Here is a 20,831-nt window from a genome sequence, read left to right as displayed (position 1 = left end):
GATAAGACAATGCACTCTTGACAGGACATTGTCTCATTTTACCTGGCAGATCTTTCTTTCAGCCTCTGGAAGTTGTTACTTCTGTGAATACTTTCTTCTCTCTTCCTGGGAAGTTGCACGACTGTACTAGAGAGAGTGTGAGCTCAGCGGGGCAAGGATCGTGTTTTACGATTGATTGGAGAAGTGGTGGCATTTGCTGCTCTGGAAGGGTAATAGACAGGAACCGTTGAGTTGGCTGTGGACTCATTATTTGTCATTATCTTAAAATTGTCAGAACACCAGTGCCTTTAGGTTTTAAAGGAAAATCCGGGGTTTGTGTCACAAGCCTGCAGTCCTAGGACTTGGAAGGCTGAGGTCGGAGGGTCACGAGTTTGAGGGCAGCCTATAATTGATGCATATATGCCATTGGCTCAGTTGACATCATCGGAGGTCTCTGTGGCCAGAGTCCAAAGAGAAGGGGGAGGGGGAGGGGGAGGGGAGAAGGAAGAGGAGGAGCGGGAGGACAGCAGGAGTTAGAGGCATCATCTTCACTTGGCTTCCAGTAGCTTTTTTATTGAGTTCTGAGGGCTCTGCTCATTTCATTGTTTATCTGCCCCTCAGCATGTCTGAATGTGGTCACCCTTCCTTCAGGAGGAGCTGAGCGAGAGCCTTGTATGTGGTTGAGGATATAGACTTTGTTCCCTCCATGCAAGCTGAGGAAGCAGCTCAGTTCAGGCCTGTGGGGAGCACTGGGAAGACCTGGAGTATGTGTGAGTGTAAGTGTGTCTGTGTGCATGTGTGTGTGAGTGTGTGTGCATGTGTGTGCGCGTGTGTGTGCGAGTGTGAGTGTGTATGCATGTGTGTCTGTGAGTGTGTGAGTGTGAGTGTGTGTGTGAGTGTGTGCGAGTGTGTGTGTGAGTGTGTGTGTGAGTGTGTGTGTGTGTGAGTGTGTGTGTGTGAGTGTGTGTGTGTGTGTGAGTGTGTGTGAGTGTATGTGTGGTGTGTGTGTGAGTGTGAGTGTGTGTGGTGTGTGTGTGAGTGAGTGTGTGTGTGAGTGTATGTGTGTGAGTGTATGTGTGTGAGTGTGTGTGTGTGTGTGTGTGAGTGTGTGTGTGTGTGAGTGTGTGTGAGTGTGTGTGAGTGTGAGTGAGTGTGTGTGCATGAGGGTGTGTGTCCATCCGTCCGTCCCCATATTGAGGATTCCTAGGACCACACATTTGCTAGGCAGGTGTTCTACCAGCAAGCCCCATTCCCAGCCCCACCTTCTTCTTGCTAAGGCGTCAGTTCTGGTTTTGAGCAGTTGTTAAGTCTTTCGCTCCGTCATGTTCATGTTCTGTTGCTGCCGTGGATCCCTTTGCTGCCCCCAGCTCTATGCACACACTGTTCTGAGAAATGGGGTGAGACGCTGTTCTGAGAAATGGGGTGAGACGCCTGATCCCACAGAAAGATGAAGACAGGTGCTTTCCAAATAGAATCTTGGAGTTTTCTAATACTCTCATGTATTTGAAAAGCAGAAGGCAGTGGTGGGCTTTTCTTTAGCCCAGGATAATCCAAAATGATATTTTGGCATCTGGCAGGCTCCAACCTGACTCAAGCTGACAGACAGGCTCTGGATGTGTGTTTGAGTCCCAGGAGCTTCTTGTTGAAGTTAGAAGGACAGCTGGACCAGGTCCTCAGTGGGATTTTTAGGACTCAGGTCAGGTACCTTGTGTTTGTCCAGTGGTCAGGCCTGAGGCTCACAGGCTACCTGGGCTCAGGTGGCCTGGGCCCTCTGGAAAATACGTGCTCCCAGCTGGCTGGTTAGTGTATCTGCAGAGGCTGTTGGCTACCGTAAGGCTCTCTTGTAGCCCCAAGGTTCTGTGACTGGATGTCTTTAAGCAGTCTCAACTTGGGAATGGTTATAGAAGGCACTGACTGTGTTTCCCTGGCTTCCTCTCCTCTCTGTCTCAGAGGACATTTCTGGAGTCCTTGATACAGCATAAAAGTAGTCCTTGATAAAAGTAGCCAATCCTGAACCTGAGGGCTAGAGGAAGCTTGGGGATTGGTCACAGGTCTGTGGTTTCCAGGCTTTGACTAGTGGCATCTGCAGATGGCTGCTCTGTGGCAGCCTAGAAACAAAACAGGGCTACTCTGGGGTCCCTGAGGTTTGGTTGGCGTTCTTCCCTGTCATGCCGCAGCCTTCACACGGTGGTAGCTCCCTAGGTACCTAGTCTCCAGGGTCCTTTGGAGCAAGGTTTGTAGGCTGTTAATATCTCTCTCTCTCTCTCTCTCTCTCTCTGAACTAGAACCTAGAAAAGGGCACATGTTTAGCTTAAGGGAGTTTGGCCTTGTTTGGCCTTTCTTCTCTTTCCCTGATTTCTGCTTTACCTTAAGGAGGGTGGTTTCCTGCTTCGGGTCTTGGGCTGAGGCAGCAAGAATATATCAGAAGGTCAGTCTTAGTTTTCTCTGCGTGTTTATATACCCATCTAGGAACCACAGCCTGAACAGGGACTTCTGCCTTCTTCCTCCTTTCTCCGTGGCCTGTCCCCTCTCTCAGCACCTGGGCTTGCTGATCTGGACCTAGACCAAGAGGTACAGGCTAGAAATGAGGCCTTTAAGAAAGGGAGGAGCCCGTGCATGCTGGGCGACACACCGTGGCCTCTCATGGGTGCCCTTCCTGGTAAGCTGCAGCCACTCTCCAAAGGCCAAGCTTCTCGAACCCACCAGATCTTTGCTGACGTGGAGAAAATCTTAGGCAGGCCTTCGATCCAGTGCAAGACAGAGTTAGGAGACCCACAGGGTCTGGAGTCAGTCCAGAAGGCCACAGAGAAAATCTACCTGGGGTTTTCAGACCCTGAAATAGAAAAAATGGAACTGAGGACCAGACAGCAGAGACCCGGCGCAGGGGGTTTTCAGAACCCCGAACTACTCCACAGTGGGCAGGATGTGTCAGAATGTAGGAGCCAGACCCCTGCTCACTCTAAGCTTTCTGAGGCTCCCAAAGGCCTGCAGCTGAGAGGGGACCATCACAACCACAGCATAGCTGCACTGAACTGCACAGGCCCTGGAGGGGACAAAGGTCAGAGCCCCGTTTCCTTACCACCCTCCGAGGAGGAGCCCTCCCTGTCCCTTTGTTCATCTGGCCACGTATCGGCTGCCCGGAAGAACAAGCGGTTTTTACTAGAGAGCAGCCCAGCAGAAGACTTCAGCTGGCAGGGAGTCCCTGGGGAAGGTGGGGACCTGGGCAGGGAGAGGTGGAGGAGAGAGCCTCCAGGCCTGTGGATGGGGCAGGTCTCCAAGCTTATCAACAAGGACGCCCCAGAGAGATGCAAGGAAACAAAACCCACTGCTCCCAAGGCTGCAGAGGCCTCAGCCGAAGAATCACCACGGGGGCCCTTGCTGATGCCGCCCGACACCCCGGCATCAGAACCAGTTCCAAAGCCCCCTTCAGGGGGTCCTGCCAGCGAAGACAGGCATCATCCTCCATCTGAGGCTCCAGAACCTCCCAATGAAGAGAGGAGGGCTAGTGTTCCCACGGCTGACTCAGATAGCAGTAGTGGAGGGGGCAGCAGCCTGGCCTCACCCCTTGGCTCACAGGTCCTAGGTGAGGTAAACAACTTCCCCTGGGACCTGCAGAACCCCCAGGGGTCTGTTCCTGTCATGGGCCAGTCAGGCCCAGGGCCTAGAGATGTGCACTTCTGCCCTTTCCTGGCACCCCAGTTGTCCCATGTGAGCTCCGCGGAGGAGCAGTCCGAGAGTGAAGACTACTCCGAGGACCAGAGGTTCTATCAGCACATCCTGCAGATGGTCAAGATCTCCAGGCGGCTGGAGGGGCTAGGGCTGCCTGAGAACATGCAGGAAGTGCCGTGCAAAGATGTCGCCGGCATGGTCTGTGGCACAGCCAATGAGTCTTCCAGGATGTCTAGTGAGGGTGAACACAAGTCCATCATAGCTCCAGAAAGGGACTTGGGGTTACTGACCTGGGGGCCGGAGCTGCTGGAACATACTCCAGGAGCAGTGTCCGCCCCTCCGGGGCAGGAGCCCTCTCAGCCAGCACAGTGCCAGTCAAGCAGCGGCCTCAGGCAGGGGCTAGTCCCACCGAGTTCCGACATTGGACTTGCTGCAGAGCCAAGCAAGATGCAGCTTCTCAACCAGGTAGGCTTCTTAGGTAGCAGGGCCTAAGGCCTTGCCCTCCTCCCCCAGCTCAGCAGGGAAGGAGCAGGCGGTGCTGACACTGCTCCTCCATTGCTTTCCCAATGCCCTTTCTTAACTGAGGATCCCTTAACCACCCAAACAGCCACCTGGCAGATGACCTGGGTTTCAAGTTTGTTCTGTCCCATTGTCTGCAGGCTAAAGCTGAGGGTGTCTGCTCAGCCCTCCCCGGCCGTAGCCATGCTCACGGGCGGTTCACACGCTTGCTGGGAAGGGATTGCTTCTGAGGGTGGGCACAGTGGCACTGACCCCCGCCCTCGTACAGGATCCAGGCACCTTCTGGGAGTTGAGAAGCCTTTCCCATCTGCCGATTCTAGGGAACATGAATTCCCTAGAATCATGGGAATTCCTGCTTCTCATGTTCCCTTCTTGGAGTCACACAGTCCCCAGGAAGCACAGGGCCCACAGTCTGCTGCTGCCACCCAGTCGGCTGCTTCTGTTCCTTGCCTCCCAGGGTCCCCAGAAAAATCACATGACCCTGCCTCAGGCGTTGACTTCACTTTCCCACTGGTATTTTCCAAATGGCGGGAGTTATCTTGTCATCCCTTCACTGCCAAGATTCACCCGGTTCTTCATTCAGAAATCAAGTTGGACGGAGACCGCAGGGCTCACTCTGAATTCCCTAGCTGTTTTGCTGTGGCCCAGCTGCCACTTTACCCAGTTGTCCCCTCTGGTCCCTAATTGCTGACATGCACCGGTTCCCCGTTAGTTCTAATAACTAGTATAGTACTATAAATATCGGATAAGCCACAGATTACCCTGAAAGTTTTAATTAGCACAATGGCATCACGTTTATCTGCTCTGAAGGACACCGGCACACATAGCCCCATGCTCAGAGTTAATGGCCGTCTATAGGAGATGATCAGCTAGGGGCCAGGGATCTATAATTTCCCTGCTAACCACCGACTCAGTAAAGGCCCCAGAGAACAAAGCCCCCAGCATGCTTGTTTCCCTCCCCCAAGCCCCCAGCATGTTAGCAAATTAACCATGTCAGGAGTCTGTAATTTTCTATAAATACAGTGTGGGAAGGATTCTGCTGAGAATGCTTGGACAGGCGGAGGGGCTGAGCAGGCCGGGCAGGCTCCGCTTGCTCACAATTCACTGGGAGAAACTTCCTGTGCTTTTTCTTAACACAGTCATAGGAGCACACAAAGCACTTGCTTTGAGATAGATACTCCAGAGCTCAATCCCCTCTCTGCCCAACTAAACCTGTGACTTTGGACAGGGCTCTTGACCATACCCACCTCCGCTTACTCAAGTGGGGTCTCCACATGGTGGCAGAGCCCACTTTAGGTGAGCGTAAGGACGAGCAGGGCCTAGTGTTGAGCATCACTGGCCAACTTCACGTGTCGGCAGCCTTTCTCCCTGACACAGATGCTTTACAACAGGGAGGATGATCCGTCATCAACAGATCTTACCTCAGGTGTTCTCTGAGTGCAGAGACTCTTCCGTGGGCCAGACTGTGAGGGTGGTGACCCTGACCTTTGGATCCCCCTTTCTTCATTTACTCTTAGGGGCTAGAGTGGAACAAAATACGTTCTCTCTGTTTTATAAATTTGAGAAAAGTTTTGAAGGGTCTTGTAATGTATTCCCAGTATGCTACACCGATCTCTTTTTTAAGATAGTGTGTGGTATGTGTGTGCGTGGTGTATGTGTGTGCGTGGGTGTGTGCAACTACAAGTGCTTGTGCAGGCCAGAAGAGGGTGTCAAAGATTGGGACTAGGGTTGGAGGTGGTTGTGTGTGGGCTGACCGAAGTGGGTTATGGGAACTGAATGCACTCAGATCCCCTGGAAGATCAGCAGACTTTCTTAACCCGTGAGCCGTCTCTGCAGCTCCTGTGCTGGCCTCTCGCTCTTGTTAAGTCAGTGCACACAGTGCACACGTACTGCTGCACTGGGCCCATCCAGGAGCCCCTGTGTTCCTCATCTCCTTTGGGCCGAGTAGCAGACCTCAAAGGGCCAAGCATGGATCCTCTTCGTCTTGCAGACGGAAGAACTGGAGGTGTGAGGGGCTGTGAGTAGCCCAAGGCTTCACACATCCTGACCCAGTCTGGGTTGTGACTCCAGTCCTCACTGGCACAAAGGAAGTCTTCACTTGGCTCCCGGGGGAAAGCAAACCAAAGAGAATGACTTGCAGCGCACACTTAAGTACAGCAGCCGCCCCGAGTGCAGAGGCCTCCCAGGAGGCCCGCGCTTTGCTCCTGTGTTTACCTCCATGTTCGTCAATAGTGTATTGAGGCTGCTTTTTCTTGACTCATCACTTTCAAGCATCAAGAGACTTCCAGTAGCTAGACTTTTATCTCTACCTCCCCATCCTACTCCCTTGTTATGTGTGCCCCCTTTCCCCTCCCCGTCTTAGCATCTGCCAGATGTGAGCGAGCACACGTTAGCAGGATCAGGAAGCCAGCCTGCCGTTTCTCACTCACCCAGTCGGCACAATGGTATTTCTGGGTGCTGCGCTTCATTAGCAGCCTCCAGGCGGAGGCGTTTTTAAACTCGAACGGGCAGAATTTAGATGCTTTATTTTTATATCTGCTTCCGACACCCTGAGAGCCTTGCGGTTTCTGGGGTTTGTAACGAGATGTGTTCTATTGCCCAGGTCCTGGGTCCCCCCTTAGCCCCAGTCCAGGCCCCTCTTTGGGGCCTGGCTCCCTTACGAGGGCTTGGGGATGCCCCATCCTCCGCTCTTCGTGGATCCCAGAGTATGAGCTTGGGGAGCTCGGCAGATCCTGGGCATCTTGGGGAGGCCATGCTGGTGAGTCCTTTCTCTGCTGTGCATGCATCATGCTACTGCGGGGCCTTCTGGGTGTCACACCTGGAAGCGTGGCCTGTCACTGAGACACAAGCCGTGTCTTTAGGAGTTTGTCGTCTAGTCTGAGCAGGGTCACCCTGGCAGTGGGGGCGGGCTGGGCTGTAAGCCACCTGTGCTGGTTTCCCCATCCACGTGGCTGGGGTAGTAGGAGTTGGGAAGGGAGCAAGAACTGTAAAGTAGATTCATGGACATGGTAGGACTTGACCGGGGACCCGCCTAAGGAATCAAGGGAGTACGCCGGGATCGTTCCAAAGGTCCTCCTGGTGAGTCCCCCCCGTTGCCCTTCTGTTTTGGAGCCTCCACAGGGTCTCAAGGCTGCTGCTTGTACAAAGGGCCTCTTGGCTTCTGTCCATGAGGGCAAGAGTGCTCTCAGCCTCTTGACTTTGGGGGAAGAGACCAACGAGGAGGACGAAGAGGAGAGCGACAACCAGGTAATGACGAGACACCCTTTCCTCGTGAGCACGCGTGGGCGCGAGTAAGCGTTGTAACTTGTTTTAACCGTACAGCAATTCGGGGATATTGGTGGTCTTCCTAAAGTTATGTTACCACCACTATTGTCGATTTTCAGAATTTGTTCGAAATCCCAGATTCTAGCCACTAGACAATAAATCATTCCTTTCCCCTCCAGCCCCCAGTAACCTCTAAGTCCCATTTCCCCTTTCTCTCATACACTTGCCAGTTCTAGATGTCTCATATGAGTAAGCTCACACAGTGTTTCTCTTTCATGTCTAGCACCCTCTCACTCAGTATGCTGCGGTGAGTGTGTAAAGCCTGGTGTGTGTCTGCACCGTGTTCTGTTCGTGCAATCCTCTGTTGGTGGGAACACGGGTTGGTTCTGCCTTTGGATAACCTCGGAGCCACCCCCTCCCCCACAACCATTTTAAAAATAAGTAAAAGTGATATTTCCACCCAATAACTTCCTTTCTTGACCAGTCTGTATACATCTTAGGTCTGATCTGGAGAACACAACATACTTGCTTGGCCTTTTGCTCCCTGGATAATGGGCTACTTAGTGAGGCTTTAGTGGAAGGTCTGCCCAGAGTCCTTCAAAGCCTTGCCTGGGTACCCCACTCTCCCCTGCATGCCCTCATGCTGGACTGGCCGGTTCCTTTAGACTTATCACTTGCCGACACAATCTAGAGTTATCCGAGAAGAGGGAACCCCGGTTGAGAAAAAAAATGCTTCCATAAGTCAGGGCTGTAGGCAGACCTGTGGGTCATTGTCCTAATTAGCGATTGATGTGTGTCTGGCACACTGTGGGCAGTGCTGTCCCTGCACAGGCAGTCTTGGGCTTTATAGGAGAGTAGGCTGAGCAGGCTGGGAGGAGCAAGCTCGTGGGCAGCGCTCCTCCATGGCCTCTGCGTTAGTTTTTACCTCCAGTCCCTTCCCTGAGTTCCTTCAGTCAGAGAGCGTGACCTGAGAGTTGTAAGCAGAAATGAAAAGTTGCTTTTGGTCATGGTCTCCATCACTTCAACAGAAACCCTAACTAAGCTCAGTCGTTTTTCCTCACAGAGCATCCGGAGCTCCAGTGAGCTTCTCAAGAATCTGCATCTAGACCTTGGTGCCTTGGGAGGTAACTTTGAGTATGAGGTAAGAGCCTGAGGCCCCTGCTGTTAAGTGCCTCGGGCAGTACCTTTTTTCCCTTTGGAAGAAGCCTTTGCAGTCTGCTGAGCATGCATCTGGGTCTGCCCAGGATTTCTGGGGTTCAGGGGATCCATTCATCTTTTTCAGCTATCAAATGACCAGTTCTTGGGAGTCCACGGGCTAGCGGGAGCTTGAGCATAATGAGGCGTGCATGCGTACGTCCCTTCCCTTTCCCATACACTGCACGGAGAAGAGCTTGCTTGTCTAGACGTCAGGCAAATTTGTCGGAAGAGATGGCATTTGCCCTGGGTTTTGAAGAAAACCGAAGTTTTAGACAGGGGATAGTCTAGGTAAACAGGACAGTCCAAGCAGAGATTTAAGGGTGGGAAAAGGCATATAGGTGGGAATATCTTTGGGAACATGCTTCCACAGTCTCGTCTCTGTGGTCTAACATGTGCTGCCACCACATGTTCTTCATGGAGGGCACATGGGCAGTCCTGCTCATTATGTCCTCAGACTCAAAACCTTGGCGCATGCTTCGGAGCCTGGACCAGAAATCACAGGAACATCTACTGTATATTCTCTGTCTGGTGTTTGATTTATTAATTTTAAGCAATTAACAGTTCTCCAAATAGTCCTAAAATATTTGTTATAAGCAATGAATCACGAAGTTGCAAATTAGGTTCATGCAGACATTTCAATACTGACTGCAAGGTCTAAGCCTCATATAGGTGTTATATATTACATTTTTATTCATGCCTTCCACACCTTAAACTCAAAATGACCTTTACATCATTATGTACATCATTATTTACATTATTATATCGAAATGACCACGAAGCCAGCCAGAAAAGCAAAGGTGCCCCCACCACACATTGTAATCGGTTTCATTATCATCCCTGTTCTTTGTGTGCATGTGACTGTGCATGTTACACATGTGTATTTGCGGGAGCATGTGCTCAGGTGCACATGGAGGCCAGAGGAGGACACTGGGTGTTCTGCTCTGTGACTCCCTGCCTAATTACTCCATCAAGATAGTTCTCTCACTGAACCTGGCTCTAGGCTGGCAGCCAGCAAGCCCCAGGGGTCTGTCTGCGTCTTCCTCCCACAGTGCTGGGTTACAGGTTCATGGCCACACCTGACATTTTACTTGGGTACTCAGGCTACACAGCAAGCACTCTTACCCTCCAAGGCATCTCCTCAGCCTTGCCCCACCACCACCACCACCACCACCACCACCACCACCACCACCCCCGCCCCCGCCCCGCCAGCCCGCCTTGCCATAAATCATCATCATCATCTGCTTGTTTTGAGACAGGGTTTCTCTGTGCAGTCTTGGTTGTCTTGGAATTCGCTCTGTAGACCAAGCGGGCCTTGAACTCAGAGATCCACCTGCCTTTGCTTTCCAAGTTGCTGGGATTAAAGGCAAGCATCACCACAGCCAAATCCTTATTATTATTATTACTTTTTTTTTTTTTTTTTTCGGAGCTGGGGACCAAACCCAGGGCCTTGTGCTTGCTAGGCAAGCGCTTTACCACTGAGCTAAATCCCCAACCCCTCATTATTTTTTAAAATTGCATTTTAATTTATTTGTCTGCACATGTGAGTGTGCACACATGTAGAGGTTGGAGGACAACTTGCTGGAGTCCATCTTCTCCTTCCATGAGGATCCTGGGGATTGAAGCTTGGTAACAAGCCTTTGCCCACTGAACCGTCCTCACGTCGGCCTCACCACTCCTTGGAGGCCAGGACTGTCTCAGTCCACACACTGGCTGACCAGCTCTGGATTGGTACTTGAGCCCTCACTGTGGGTACCATTTCACAGTAAAACTTTGCTCATTATCGCAGAGTCTGTCCAGCCCTTTGGTTCTGCAGTCAGATATGTTTTGATTGCGATGTTAACACTTTCTGCCAAACGCAGCACTTTCCCCGACTGTCCCATCTGTAGCTCCAATCTGACACACGTCTGCCTTGAAACCGCTCCTTCTGAGCGGGAGCTGGTCTGCCTGAGTCAAGAATCCAGTTTGATCCTCTCGACAGGAGGACTTGCTTTTCCTCTCACCCACCACTCACCAGTGCAGACTGACTGGTGGACAAGCAGGTGGTCCTTTTGCACCCGGGTAGATGCCTGTCACAGGAGAAGGGCTCAGGAAGGCGTGCGTGTTTGCCGAAAGGGGGTGGGCACGTGATTTATGTCTGTACACCCAGCCCACTCACTGCCTGCGACACAGGTAGTGTGGCTGTGCTTTGTTTAACAGCTGAAGGCATGGAGTGGAGGGGACCCAGACAGGCTGGGTGGTGTTTTCTCCTTCCCTTCGCTCTCTCGGCTTCTGGGTTCAGTAGGTATCTGTTCCTTACCGTCCGCTGGCGTACTGAAATTCCACTGTAGTGGGAGCATGATGACTTCTTAATGGCTTACGGATGTCAACCAGGAAAAGTATTCTCTCTTTGGCTGTGATCCGGACTTCTGACATTTTCCCTTCGGTGGTGGTTGGGGGAGTGGGAGCTTTTTAGACGTTCGAATGGCCTGCTTGGCGCCACAGTGTTGTGGGGAAGCATCTGTAGTGGGTGATACTCAGTCAAGACCCCTGACTCCTGTCTTCAGGCCTCTGCCACGTGGGGTGTTGGAGTCCTATGTTCTAGCCTCAGGCAGGTATTAGGGCTTTTTCTTGAGGGAGATGTTAGTGGTGGAGGCAAGTGTAGGTTTCTAGGCAGACAAAACTGCCTCCACTTGGGCATTGCTTTTGAAAATAGCTTTTGTCCCAGTGTACGGTCACGCCCCGCCCCTCACAGTTCCTGGTACAGCCTTTCTTCTGAGTTAACTCTGCCCTGTATCGCAGAGCAGTCATTTCGCTCTGACTTCCATGAGAGGGCAGTAGGATGGTAAGAATGCAGCTCAGTGTCGGCTCCCTCCTTGGCTTTCCAACCCAAACCCATTGGTCGACTATTACTAAAGGGAAGGGTTCATGGAACCCACACCAAGAGGCTTCCCCTCAGGGGCGGGGAGGCAGAGGAGGTGAGCAGGCGGTCTGTGGTCATGTGCTGCAGATGAAAAGCCATCAGCTGTCAAAGGAGAGGGAGGGAACCTCGGCTTAGAAATCACAGGATGATGTCAGTGTGATCAGAAAGTGCAAACTGTACCCGGGGAGCTGTGCGAAGAACTGAGAATGGCACGAGACCTGGAAAATAAGCCTGACCTGTCAAGGCATCTTCTCTAATCCCACATTGTTTGCCCTCCTGTCCTGTGTGGATACAAGCCCATGCCTTGGGGCTCTGGGCAGGTGAGGGGGTGGGACTGCATCCTCAGGAGCCTCCTGACTTTTGAAAAGTGTTAGATGAATGATTCAAGAGCTGGTTCTGACCGTCACTGCTCTTCACTCCTTCCCTGCGCAGATGGCGAAGTCCTGAAATATGCCGTGAGATGCAGAAGGGCCTGGGACTGTGGCAGGGGGAGGTTGGGAGGTTGAGCCTGAGAGACATGGAGCAGAGCTGTGCACCCACAAAGCCTGGAGCAGGAGTCTGTACCCAAGTTCCTGGAGCGTGCATACGGTTGGGGCCTTCGGTCCCTTGTCCTGGTGACGTGCCAAGGAGCTGGGTGAACAAGGACAGCATAGAGTCAGATGAGGCATTAGGTTCCTGCATCCTTTTGTAGATGACAGACAGCCAGTGTTTAACTTCCTCTGCTTTCTCCACCCATTTCTGGCTGTCCTATTGATGTAGTCAATAAATATGGATACAGGCCAAGGCCACTTATTTATTTTAGTGGCCGCCCTGCTTCAGCGATTTTATGTTTAGGTAGGCAGATTGGGATCACCCAGTCACATGCAAGTCTTCCCTTGTGGGGAGGAGGGATGCTAAAGGTGGTACGCTGGGGCCTTATGCCTTGAGCACTCACTCTACCAGTGAGCTATGCCTCAGGCTGCAAGCCGTCCTTTGAAGGGGTCAAGCTTGAGAGTTGCCTAGATGAAGCTCAGGATTCTTGTAGTCGTGTCCTCTCCACTGTAACTGTGGGAATCTAGGGGGGATGGCTCAGTGGTTAAAATCACTTGCTACTTTTCCCAAGGACCACTGGGGGTTGGTTCCCAGCACCCACATCAGTAACCATACAAGCTCAGCAACTGCTTGTAATTCCAGCACATCTTATGTCCTATTCTAGCCTCGATAGGTACTCATACACACGGGTCACACAGACAGACAGACAGACACACACACACATACACAGGTACTCATATACATGGGTCACACACAGACAGATAGACAGACAGATAGACACATACACAAATAAAACAAACATAAAAGGCCTGTGTTTTTAAGGAAAGAAAAAAGAATGAGAATCTACCTCTCTCTGCTGTCCTCTCCTTCTTGTCGTCCCATCAGTATTGGGAATGAAGCCCAGACTCAGGCGTACCAGGCATTTGCTATACTATGGAGCTGCCTCCCAGCCACGGATATCCTTTGAGTTTTTTGTTTTTTAATTAATTAGTTAATTAATTAATTAATGTGTCCATCCATTTATCCATTCATTTAGTTGTTTACTTATTTAATCACTTATTCACTCATTTATTTATTGAGGCAGTGTCTTACAGGGTTGCCTGACTGACTATGTAGACCAGGCTGGCCTTGAATTCACAGAAATCTGCCTGCCTGTGCCTCTGGAGAGCTGGGATTAAAGGTGTGTGCCTCCATACCTGGCCATCTTCTGAGTTTTATGGCCTTCCATCATTTTGAGTAGTTGAGAGCTAACATTTCATTTCATAAGCACTGCAGTGAAACAGTCTGATCCCCATACGACCTTGGCAAACAGCTATTACACCTCCATTTGGGAGAGGAGAGGAGGCCTAGTGCTTACCACTGTCTCACACAAATCCTTCTTGGCTTTGCTTTGTTTGTGGAGACAGAGTTCCTCTGTGTAGTTCAGGCTATACTAGGACTTGGCTCTGTAGACCAGGTTGGTCTTGCACTCAGAGATCTGGCTGCCTCTGATGGGATTAAAGGCCTACCGTTGGCATGACGCGTGCATTCTTTAAAAAAAGAACAAAACAAAACCCTAAAAGTCTCAGTCAAGACTTCACTGAACATCCTTATATGCTAGAAACTGGGTCCTGAGCTCAACCGGGAGTTCTTCTAGTGAGGAAAACAAACAAAGAAACCCACAACTAGGATAGCCGTTGTCAAAGAGAGACCCAGGGTCCAGGGATCAAAGACCCAGGCTTCCTGGGAGACCTCTAGAAACAACAGAGAACGTGCACAGGGTTTAAGCACATGGAGGAGGAGATACAAGATATGACTGGGATGAACTGGGAGAAGCAGGGAGGGACCAGTTGAGAAGGTGCATACTTTCTCCTGAGGGCTCTAGGTGTTACCTGGAGTCTGACACTTTCTCTGTCTCCTAATCCCAAATTTGTTGCTAGGTAACCCTTTTAGGACTAGGTTTCGTCTCCAGATTGAATCGGGAGGACAGGAGAACCTTCCTTAATTCCAGGATGAGTCTGATGAGCATGGGTTGACTTTACTTACTAGATGAGTCATATGGTGACACACACACACACACACACACACACACACACACACACACACACACACACACACACACACACCTCCTGCTGCCTCCCAGAAGTTTGACTCTCCTGATAGACCAGTGTGGGGCTGATGCTGACTACTTGCAGTGTGGTCCCAGCTCGAATGAAACTACCTTTCTGAAGAGAAGGGGCTCGTGTACCCCTTTCAATTAGGGATACAGCAGTTGCTCTGTGTGAGTTCTCTCTGAGCAGTGGTGTGCTGGCTAGTATCTGTCTCCTCCCCCTTACCTGCCCTTCTTCCAGGGACAGGCTTGGTGACAGTCTTGACACCCAGTCCCAGCACTTCACAACTAGGTCTATGAGGGACATTCCACTGTTCCCATTGTTAGCCTAGTTCCCTGCAGGCGGGATCGGCTTGGCCATCTCTCGTCCCCTAAGGCAGCTCGTGTCTAGTACATTGAGGATGCTCAGAGGATGAAGAGGTGGGTCTCATCATAGAGCATTACTGTCCATTTCTGGGCGTTGACAGTGTAGACCGTGCATAGCTCTAAATTCCTTACCTCACTTAATGAGGGTTAGTTTTTTCTAACCCTCCAAGCATCCCTGTAAGGTAGGCATTCCTTGGAATCCTTGCATTAAAGAGGAAGAAACTGAGAAACAAATCAAATAATTTGGTTGAAATCACACGTCCTGCCTCCCGTCAGCATTCCTTGGGAGCCTGGGTTGGCAGTCAGTTGGCTGCCAGACCTGCTGTGGCTCTGTCTTTGGCTGCAACAGATACTGTCCTAGAACAGCAGATGCACGGTGAAGCCTTCTCCTGTAGCTGCTGACTCGCCCTGGGATGTTCAGCTTCCCACCACCACAGTGGATTATCTGAATTGAACCTCAAGTCGTATTAGAAAATGCTGACATCTGCCCACAGTTTTGACGTCGAAGGCTGCGATTGATTAGCACCCCCTTGTTCTGTGTCCTGGTAAGGCAGAATATCATGGCAGGACCCGGTGGTATCATAAGCCAACAAGCAAGGAGTTGAAGGAGTGAGGTCCCTTGGCCTCTTTCCAGGGCACGCCCCGGGCGTCCCATTAGGTCCTAGGTCCTGAAAGTTCCACTCCCTCTCAGTAATGCCCCCTGAGGCAAGCCTCCATCACAGGAGCCTTCTTGGAGGACACTTCAGATCTAAACCATATTATGCTCTTTGTCTTAATCTTCAGGATAGGGAATCGGGAAGCCTTAAAAAGCCCTCTTCAGGTGTCATTCAGCCCGGCAGCCTAAGTGCCAATGCAGTTGGTTTTCTGGAAGCAGGTTCTGAGCTCGGGCTCAGGAGAGACCACTGGTTGTGTTTCTGAGGGAAGGCTTTCGGTCTCTACTTTGGTCAACTCTGTGAAGAATTTAGCAGAAGCCTTGGGTTTTTACTAGTGAGTCTGTCTGTAAAAAACAGGGTGTGGTCACTGTGTTAGGTACAAAGCTTAGCTCTCCCTTCAGGAGACCCACCCAAAGCAGTTTAGAAGATTGACAGCTGCCAGCTACTGGGCCTTTTGTCTTTCCTGTTCCTTCTAGTGTGTTTGGAAACAGGGCCTTTCCTCCCTGATGTGGGACTTCTCTGATGGCAGCCCGCTTGAGCACTCTGCTTGACTTAGCTTGTTTTGTTTTGTTTTGTTTTCCCAAAACATGCTCCTCTTTCTCTCTCTGTCACAGCCGATGGACCTGTGTCTGTTCTGCAGTCCCTTTCTCCTTTGTCACCTCTCCCTGGTTTCCTACCCAGCCAGTGCCATCTGCACATAGGCTTCTCAGAGACCCCAGGCTGAGATTCCTGAACAGAAGACGCTGTCTATGGGCTTGCTGGCTTGTGCGGGGAGACTTGGGGAGGAGGGGTACCCTTCTTACATTGACCCTCTCTGTCTTTGAAAGGTGAAAAGTGAAAGTTCCATTCTTTGCTATTGTTCTCTTGCATGGTGTCTATCACCATTCTGAGTAAATATCGGCTCCTGAGGTCTGAGGGTTTGGCTGGTGGGGCTGGAGGATGTGGCAGATGATGGCAGAGTTGTGGTAATTTCTAAGCCCATCATGGACAGTTGCCCGGTAGGATATGTCTATACTACCATAGAACTTTCCATTCTGTTTACCTGGATATGGGTCAAGGGGCAGCAGTCTGTGTTTCACAAAGCTATCTGGGTGGCTAAGAGATGGCTCACGAAACTTAAAGTGCACACTGCCCTTGCCCAGGACCTGAGTTCGGCTCCCTGTACCCATATTGGGTGTTCACAACCGCCCATAATTCTAGTTCCAGTAAGATCCAATGCTTCTGGCCTCTACAGACAACTGTACTCACATACAAATACCCCATGCCCCGCTCACCACATAATTAAAACAATACTTTTTTAAAAAAGCTGTTTGGGAGTGCCAGGGAGACAGTACAGTGCCCACTGTGTAAGCCTGTGGGCATGAGTTCTGATCTCTGGCACTCGTTTAAAAATCCAGGTATAGCAGCGTACCTCTGTAACACCAGTGGTGGGAGCAGAGAGAAGGTGGATCCCTAGAGCATGCTGGCCAGATAGTCTGACCAAATTGGTGAGCTCCAGATTCAGTGAGAGGTCGTATCTCAGAGCAACTGAGGAAGACACCAGATGTCAACCTCTGGTTTCCACACGCGCTTGTGAGGACACGCACATGCACGCACGCATGCACACACACACATACACAGAGTCATGTGGGATAACATATTTGGGTCAGTGCTCAAGCAGGTCAACTGAGAGTCAAGGAATGGCCACTCTCTTGTGTCAGTGTCTAAACTTCGGCTCCTTTCTGACATTGTCTTTGCTCCTCAGGAGTCTCCAAGAACCAGCCAGCCAGACAAGAAGGATGTTTCTCTTGACTCAGATGACGATCGCCCCCCAACCCCCGGCAAGCTGTTCAGCCAGGGTGCAGACAGTAGTGTGGGCAGTGCCAATGTCAGCAAGTCCCAAGGGAGAGGGGCATGTCCCTGGAGCCCACAGAAAGAAAGCCAGAGTAGCAATCCCAAGGCTTCCTCAAGTCCGGCGGCTCCTGGGTTGGACCCTGGAGGTGATCAGCCTAACAAGGCCTCTAAGAAGGAGCAGGAAGAGGACCCAGTGGAGGCAGAAGAGGAGGCTTCCAGGGAGGACAGTGCAGCCAAGGAGCCAAAGGAGGCTTCTGCCCTGGAGGAGAGCGCCTCAGATGCCAGTGAAGTAAGCCCCTCCCCCCAACCTGCTGCTGTCTCCACCCCCACCCCCAAATTCCTGCGCACCCCCCACCCCACCCCGTGTCTGTTTTACTGAGTCTGGAGCTGCACTCAGCTGTCAGCATCAGCCAGAGCCCTTAATTGTGACAAATATGCCCAGACCCAACAGGCAGTAAAATGGTGAATGAAATCGCAGAGCTGCTGGTACTGGGGACTCGAGCAGAAATGTGCTTTCCCATCGGCACTCCAAAGCGAGATGTTTGTGCTCCTTGTTTCTCCTCATCCCTTCCTGCCACCCCTGTGTTGTCTTGGTTTGCTATAGTCTGAGTTCCTATAGAGAAAGGGTAGGGGTGTGTGCATGCCTGTGTGCATGTGTGTGTGTTGGCATAGGGTTGGGGTGAGGGCTACCACAGTTGAGTGTTCTGCACCAGCATAGACAAGTAGGTTATCGAATGACTCGTCTCATCCATTTCTATGACAATTGATGTTCCAATCCCAAATATGCAAGTAGTTACATCCGTAGATTACATAATAATCAAATGCATATACCTAAAACACACACAAACACACACACATACATATACAGACATATATACCTAAATACATACACACATACACACACATACACACACACACACACACACTTTCACACTCTGCATATACATGAGCATGTATATACATTAAGATACACTGAGGGGTTGGGGATTTAGCTCAGTGGTAGAGCACTTGCCTAGCAAGCGCAAGGCCCTGGGTTCAGTCCCCAGCTCCGAAAAAAAGAAGAAAAAAAAAGATACACTGAATTTTTTAAGATAGCATTAAACATGTATGCTGCTGACTTCCTGTCTCCACTAGTCTTTACTCTCTTGTTCTGTCTAAATCCTGCAAATCTGATCTGGCCTGTGTTTGTCCACTCTCAGCATAAGAACCTAGCCCCGTTCTTGTGTAGGTGTTTGCATATGTTAGTTTTTTTTATGTATGTATGTATGTATGTATGTATGTATGTATGTATGTATGTATGTATATGAGTGCTCTATTTTCATGCCTGTATGACAGAAGAGGGCATCAGATCCCATTACAGATGGTTGTGAGCCACCATGTGGTTGCTGGGAATTGAACTCAGGACCTCTGGAAGAGCAGTCTGTGCTCTTAACCACTGAGCCATCTCTCCAGCCCCCTGACTGTTAGTTTTCAAAATGAGCAGATATTCATCTTGGGCTCAGTTCAGTGTCAGCCCCATGGCCTGATGGGAGTTCCGTGGGCAGCAGCCCTGAACAGTGGGGGTCTTTCTCTGTGATTTGTCCCTGCAGGAGTCAGGAATCCACGAACACTTGAAAGACCCCCAGCGCTCAGAGTCCGGAACTTCTGGCCCTAAGTCTTTCCTCCGCCTGGTGAGTTGCAGTGAGGTTCAGCTGGGTGGTGTGTAAGAGCTTGGCTTTTCTTTTTCCCCAGAGAGGTACTTTACCAGTGGTCACACGGCTGGGATCAGAATCAGCTCCTGTGAGTTCCAGTTTCTCAGCTCAGTAGGCAGGGGCACCGCTGCCCACCTCGTCGGTTTGTCGCAGAGCTGCGAGTCTACTCTTAGATACTGCAACAAGCTAGTGCCAGTGCTCTTCCTTTGTGTGACTTGTCTAAAGGCCACCTGAGCTGCCTGGGGCCTCCAGGCTATTGGCGGGCCCCTGAGCCCCGGTGAAAGTCAAGGTTTTTATCCTGCACTGCCAGGCTGTTCGTGGTTTCCTTTTTCCTGGACCTTCCGTCCAGCCTGCTAGGTCTCAAGTCCATTTGTCAAGCCTGAGTCTTCGAGGGAAGATTTGACTCCTTTTGGCCCATTGTTGCCTCTGCGTGTCCCCCTCCATCTGCTCAGAGGAGGAGGGTGTAAGTGAAGGGATTAGTGGAAGAGGGTCAGGGATGAACAGAGAAGAAAGGGGTGCAGAGGAGTACACACTGAGCCACACGGGCTTTGGAAGCAGATGGCAGCTGCGTTAGATGGGAGTAGAAATCAAACTGAAGGGAAAATAGCATAATCCAAGACAACCCCACAAACTAGAAAGGCTAGAAAGGTAAGCAAAAAGAAAAAAAAATTGGTAAAAACAAAACAAAATGAAAAGCTCGAAATGAAACGAAACGCCCATCCAAACCCCAGAACAGAACAACAGAAACCCTACCAAACCAGACACTTGACACTGATGGATAACTGTGTGTCACGGAACTCTTGGAAACAAACGGCCTGGTCCTTCCAAAGCTGCCACCATGAGCTGCTTGTGGCCATCCACATTCTCCCTCACTATGGGGTGTGGAGGGAGGAAGCTGGAGATAGCAGGACCAGACCTTGCCTGGGCACCCCGCCATCCATCAGGCCGATGACAGAGCTGTCCCTGTTAGAATCCAGTCGGAAAGCAGTCCTTCACTCAGCCCAGCGGGGATCTCACGCTCAGGAGGGGTATGGTGTGGTCCTGTGGCAGCCGAAGGGCAGCGAGGAATTGGGTTTGGTGTGGGCATCTGCTGTGTGTCCCCAAGAGGACTCTGTGGGCAGAGCACTGCTGATGAGTCCCGTTGTCTAGAGAGGGGGCCACCTATGAGAAGACGGGAGGAATGAGCTGGAAGGAGTCCACTGAACCTCAACTTCCAAGCCACCCATGGGTTGGGGTGTGCTGGCTTGGGCATAGGATGAGAGGGGAGTGGGGAGACAGCTGGGAAAAGCCATGCTGTTCAGCCTGTGTCATGGAAAGAGTCAGGCCTAGGCCTCATCTGACCTGCAGCCCCCTTGTTAGCAGCTTTTTGTCCCGGGCCAAATGACGTGTCCTCCTTCCCCAGCCTGCGGCTTGGTCCACAGAGCATGAGCATGTCAATCTTGCGGGGTTATTTTTGTCTGTAATTTTATTATGAAAAATACGAAACCTACAGAAAAGTCAGAAGGGTTTTCAGTGGTTCTCCTCAGTGTCCGCTCAGGGTCTGCAGCGATGTTTTGACCCTGCCTCTCATCATCTTGCCTGCTTGGAGAACATAGATGTCACAGTGTTGAGCTTGGTGCCCGGGACACAGTGAACACCTTTCTGAAGGGTTGGCAGGCACTGGCCATGCCAAGGGCGAACTCACTTCTCATCTCCACCGCCTGCAGGACGTCAGTCTTCGTGGCCGGATCTCGGAGCATCTCCTGGATGGTAACATGCCTTCTCCGGTCTTGGGTGGAGGCCACTGGGAGGTGAGTCTGAGTGGTCTGGGCTACAGCTTCACTCTCCCTGGCAGTTACTTACAGGAGTGACCCATCGATGACCCCTGCCTGTCACAGTGTGGGCCTCTGGACATTCTCTCTCTCCAGACACTTGCCTCTGGCCATGATTGCTTTGTTTTGCTGCTGTGCGCTGACCCATTCCTGCCATGTGTCCGTTTCTTCAGCAACTGACGGTTGACCACCTGCCCACCCACCCCACCCCCGTTCTGCCTCTGCCACCCAGCTGCTGGCTCTGCCACTCGCCTCACCAGTCTGCACACGCTGCACCGTGTGACTTCCCTGCCAGGCCCCCTGCTTCTCCTTTTACCCCTGAACTTTCTT

At 51.3% G+C, this 20,831-nt stretch overlaps 1 protein-coding gene across 1 annotated transcript in view; it reads left to right on the top strand.

The window, feature by feature from the left end:
• The window catches only part of Cep164 (centrosomal protein 164), a 63,588-nt gene that overhangs the window by 19,965 nt on the left and 22,792 nt on the right, over nucleotides 1–20,831 (top strand). Inside the window, exons 5-10 of the mRNA XM_032909478.1 lie at nucleotides 6,770–6,925; nucleotides 7,279–7,413; nucleotides 8,495–8,572; nucleotides 16,911–17,288; nucleotides 18,589–18,669; nucleotides 20,397–20,480. Of these exons, the coding sequence (XP_032765369.1) occupies nucleotides 6,770–6,925; nucleotides 7,279–7,413; nucleotides 8,495–8,572; nucleotides 16,911–17,288; nucleotides 18,589–18,669; nucleotides 20,397–20,480 (912 nt within the window). The remainder of the gene's footprint in view (nucleotides 1–6,769; nucleotides 6,926–7,278; nucleotides 7,414–8,494; nucleotides 8,573–16,910; nucleotides 17,289–18,588; nucleotides 18,670–20,396; nucleotides 20,481–20,831) is intronic.

This window comes from Rattus rattus, chromosome 8 (genome assembly GCF_011064425.1).
Source record: "Rattus rattus isolate New Zealand chromosome 8, Rrattus_CSIRO_v1, whole genome shotgun sequence".
Taxonomy (NCBI): Eukaryota; Metazoa; Chordata; class Mammalia; order Rodentia; family Muridae; genus Rattus; species Rattus rattus.
Note: the sequence above shows the minus strand (reverse complement) of the source record. Positions and strands in the feature narration are given on the sequence as shown.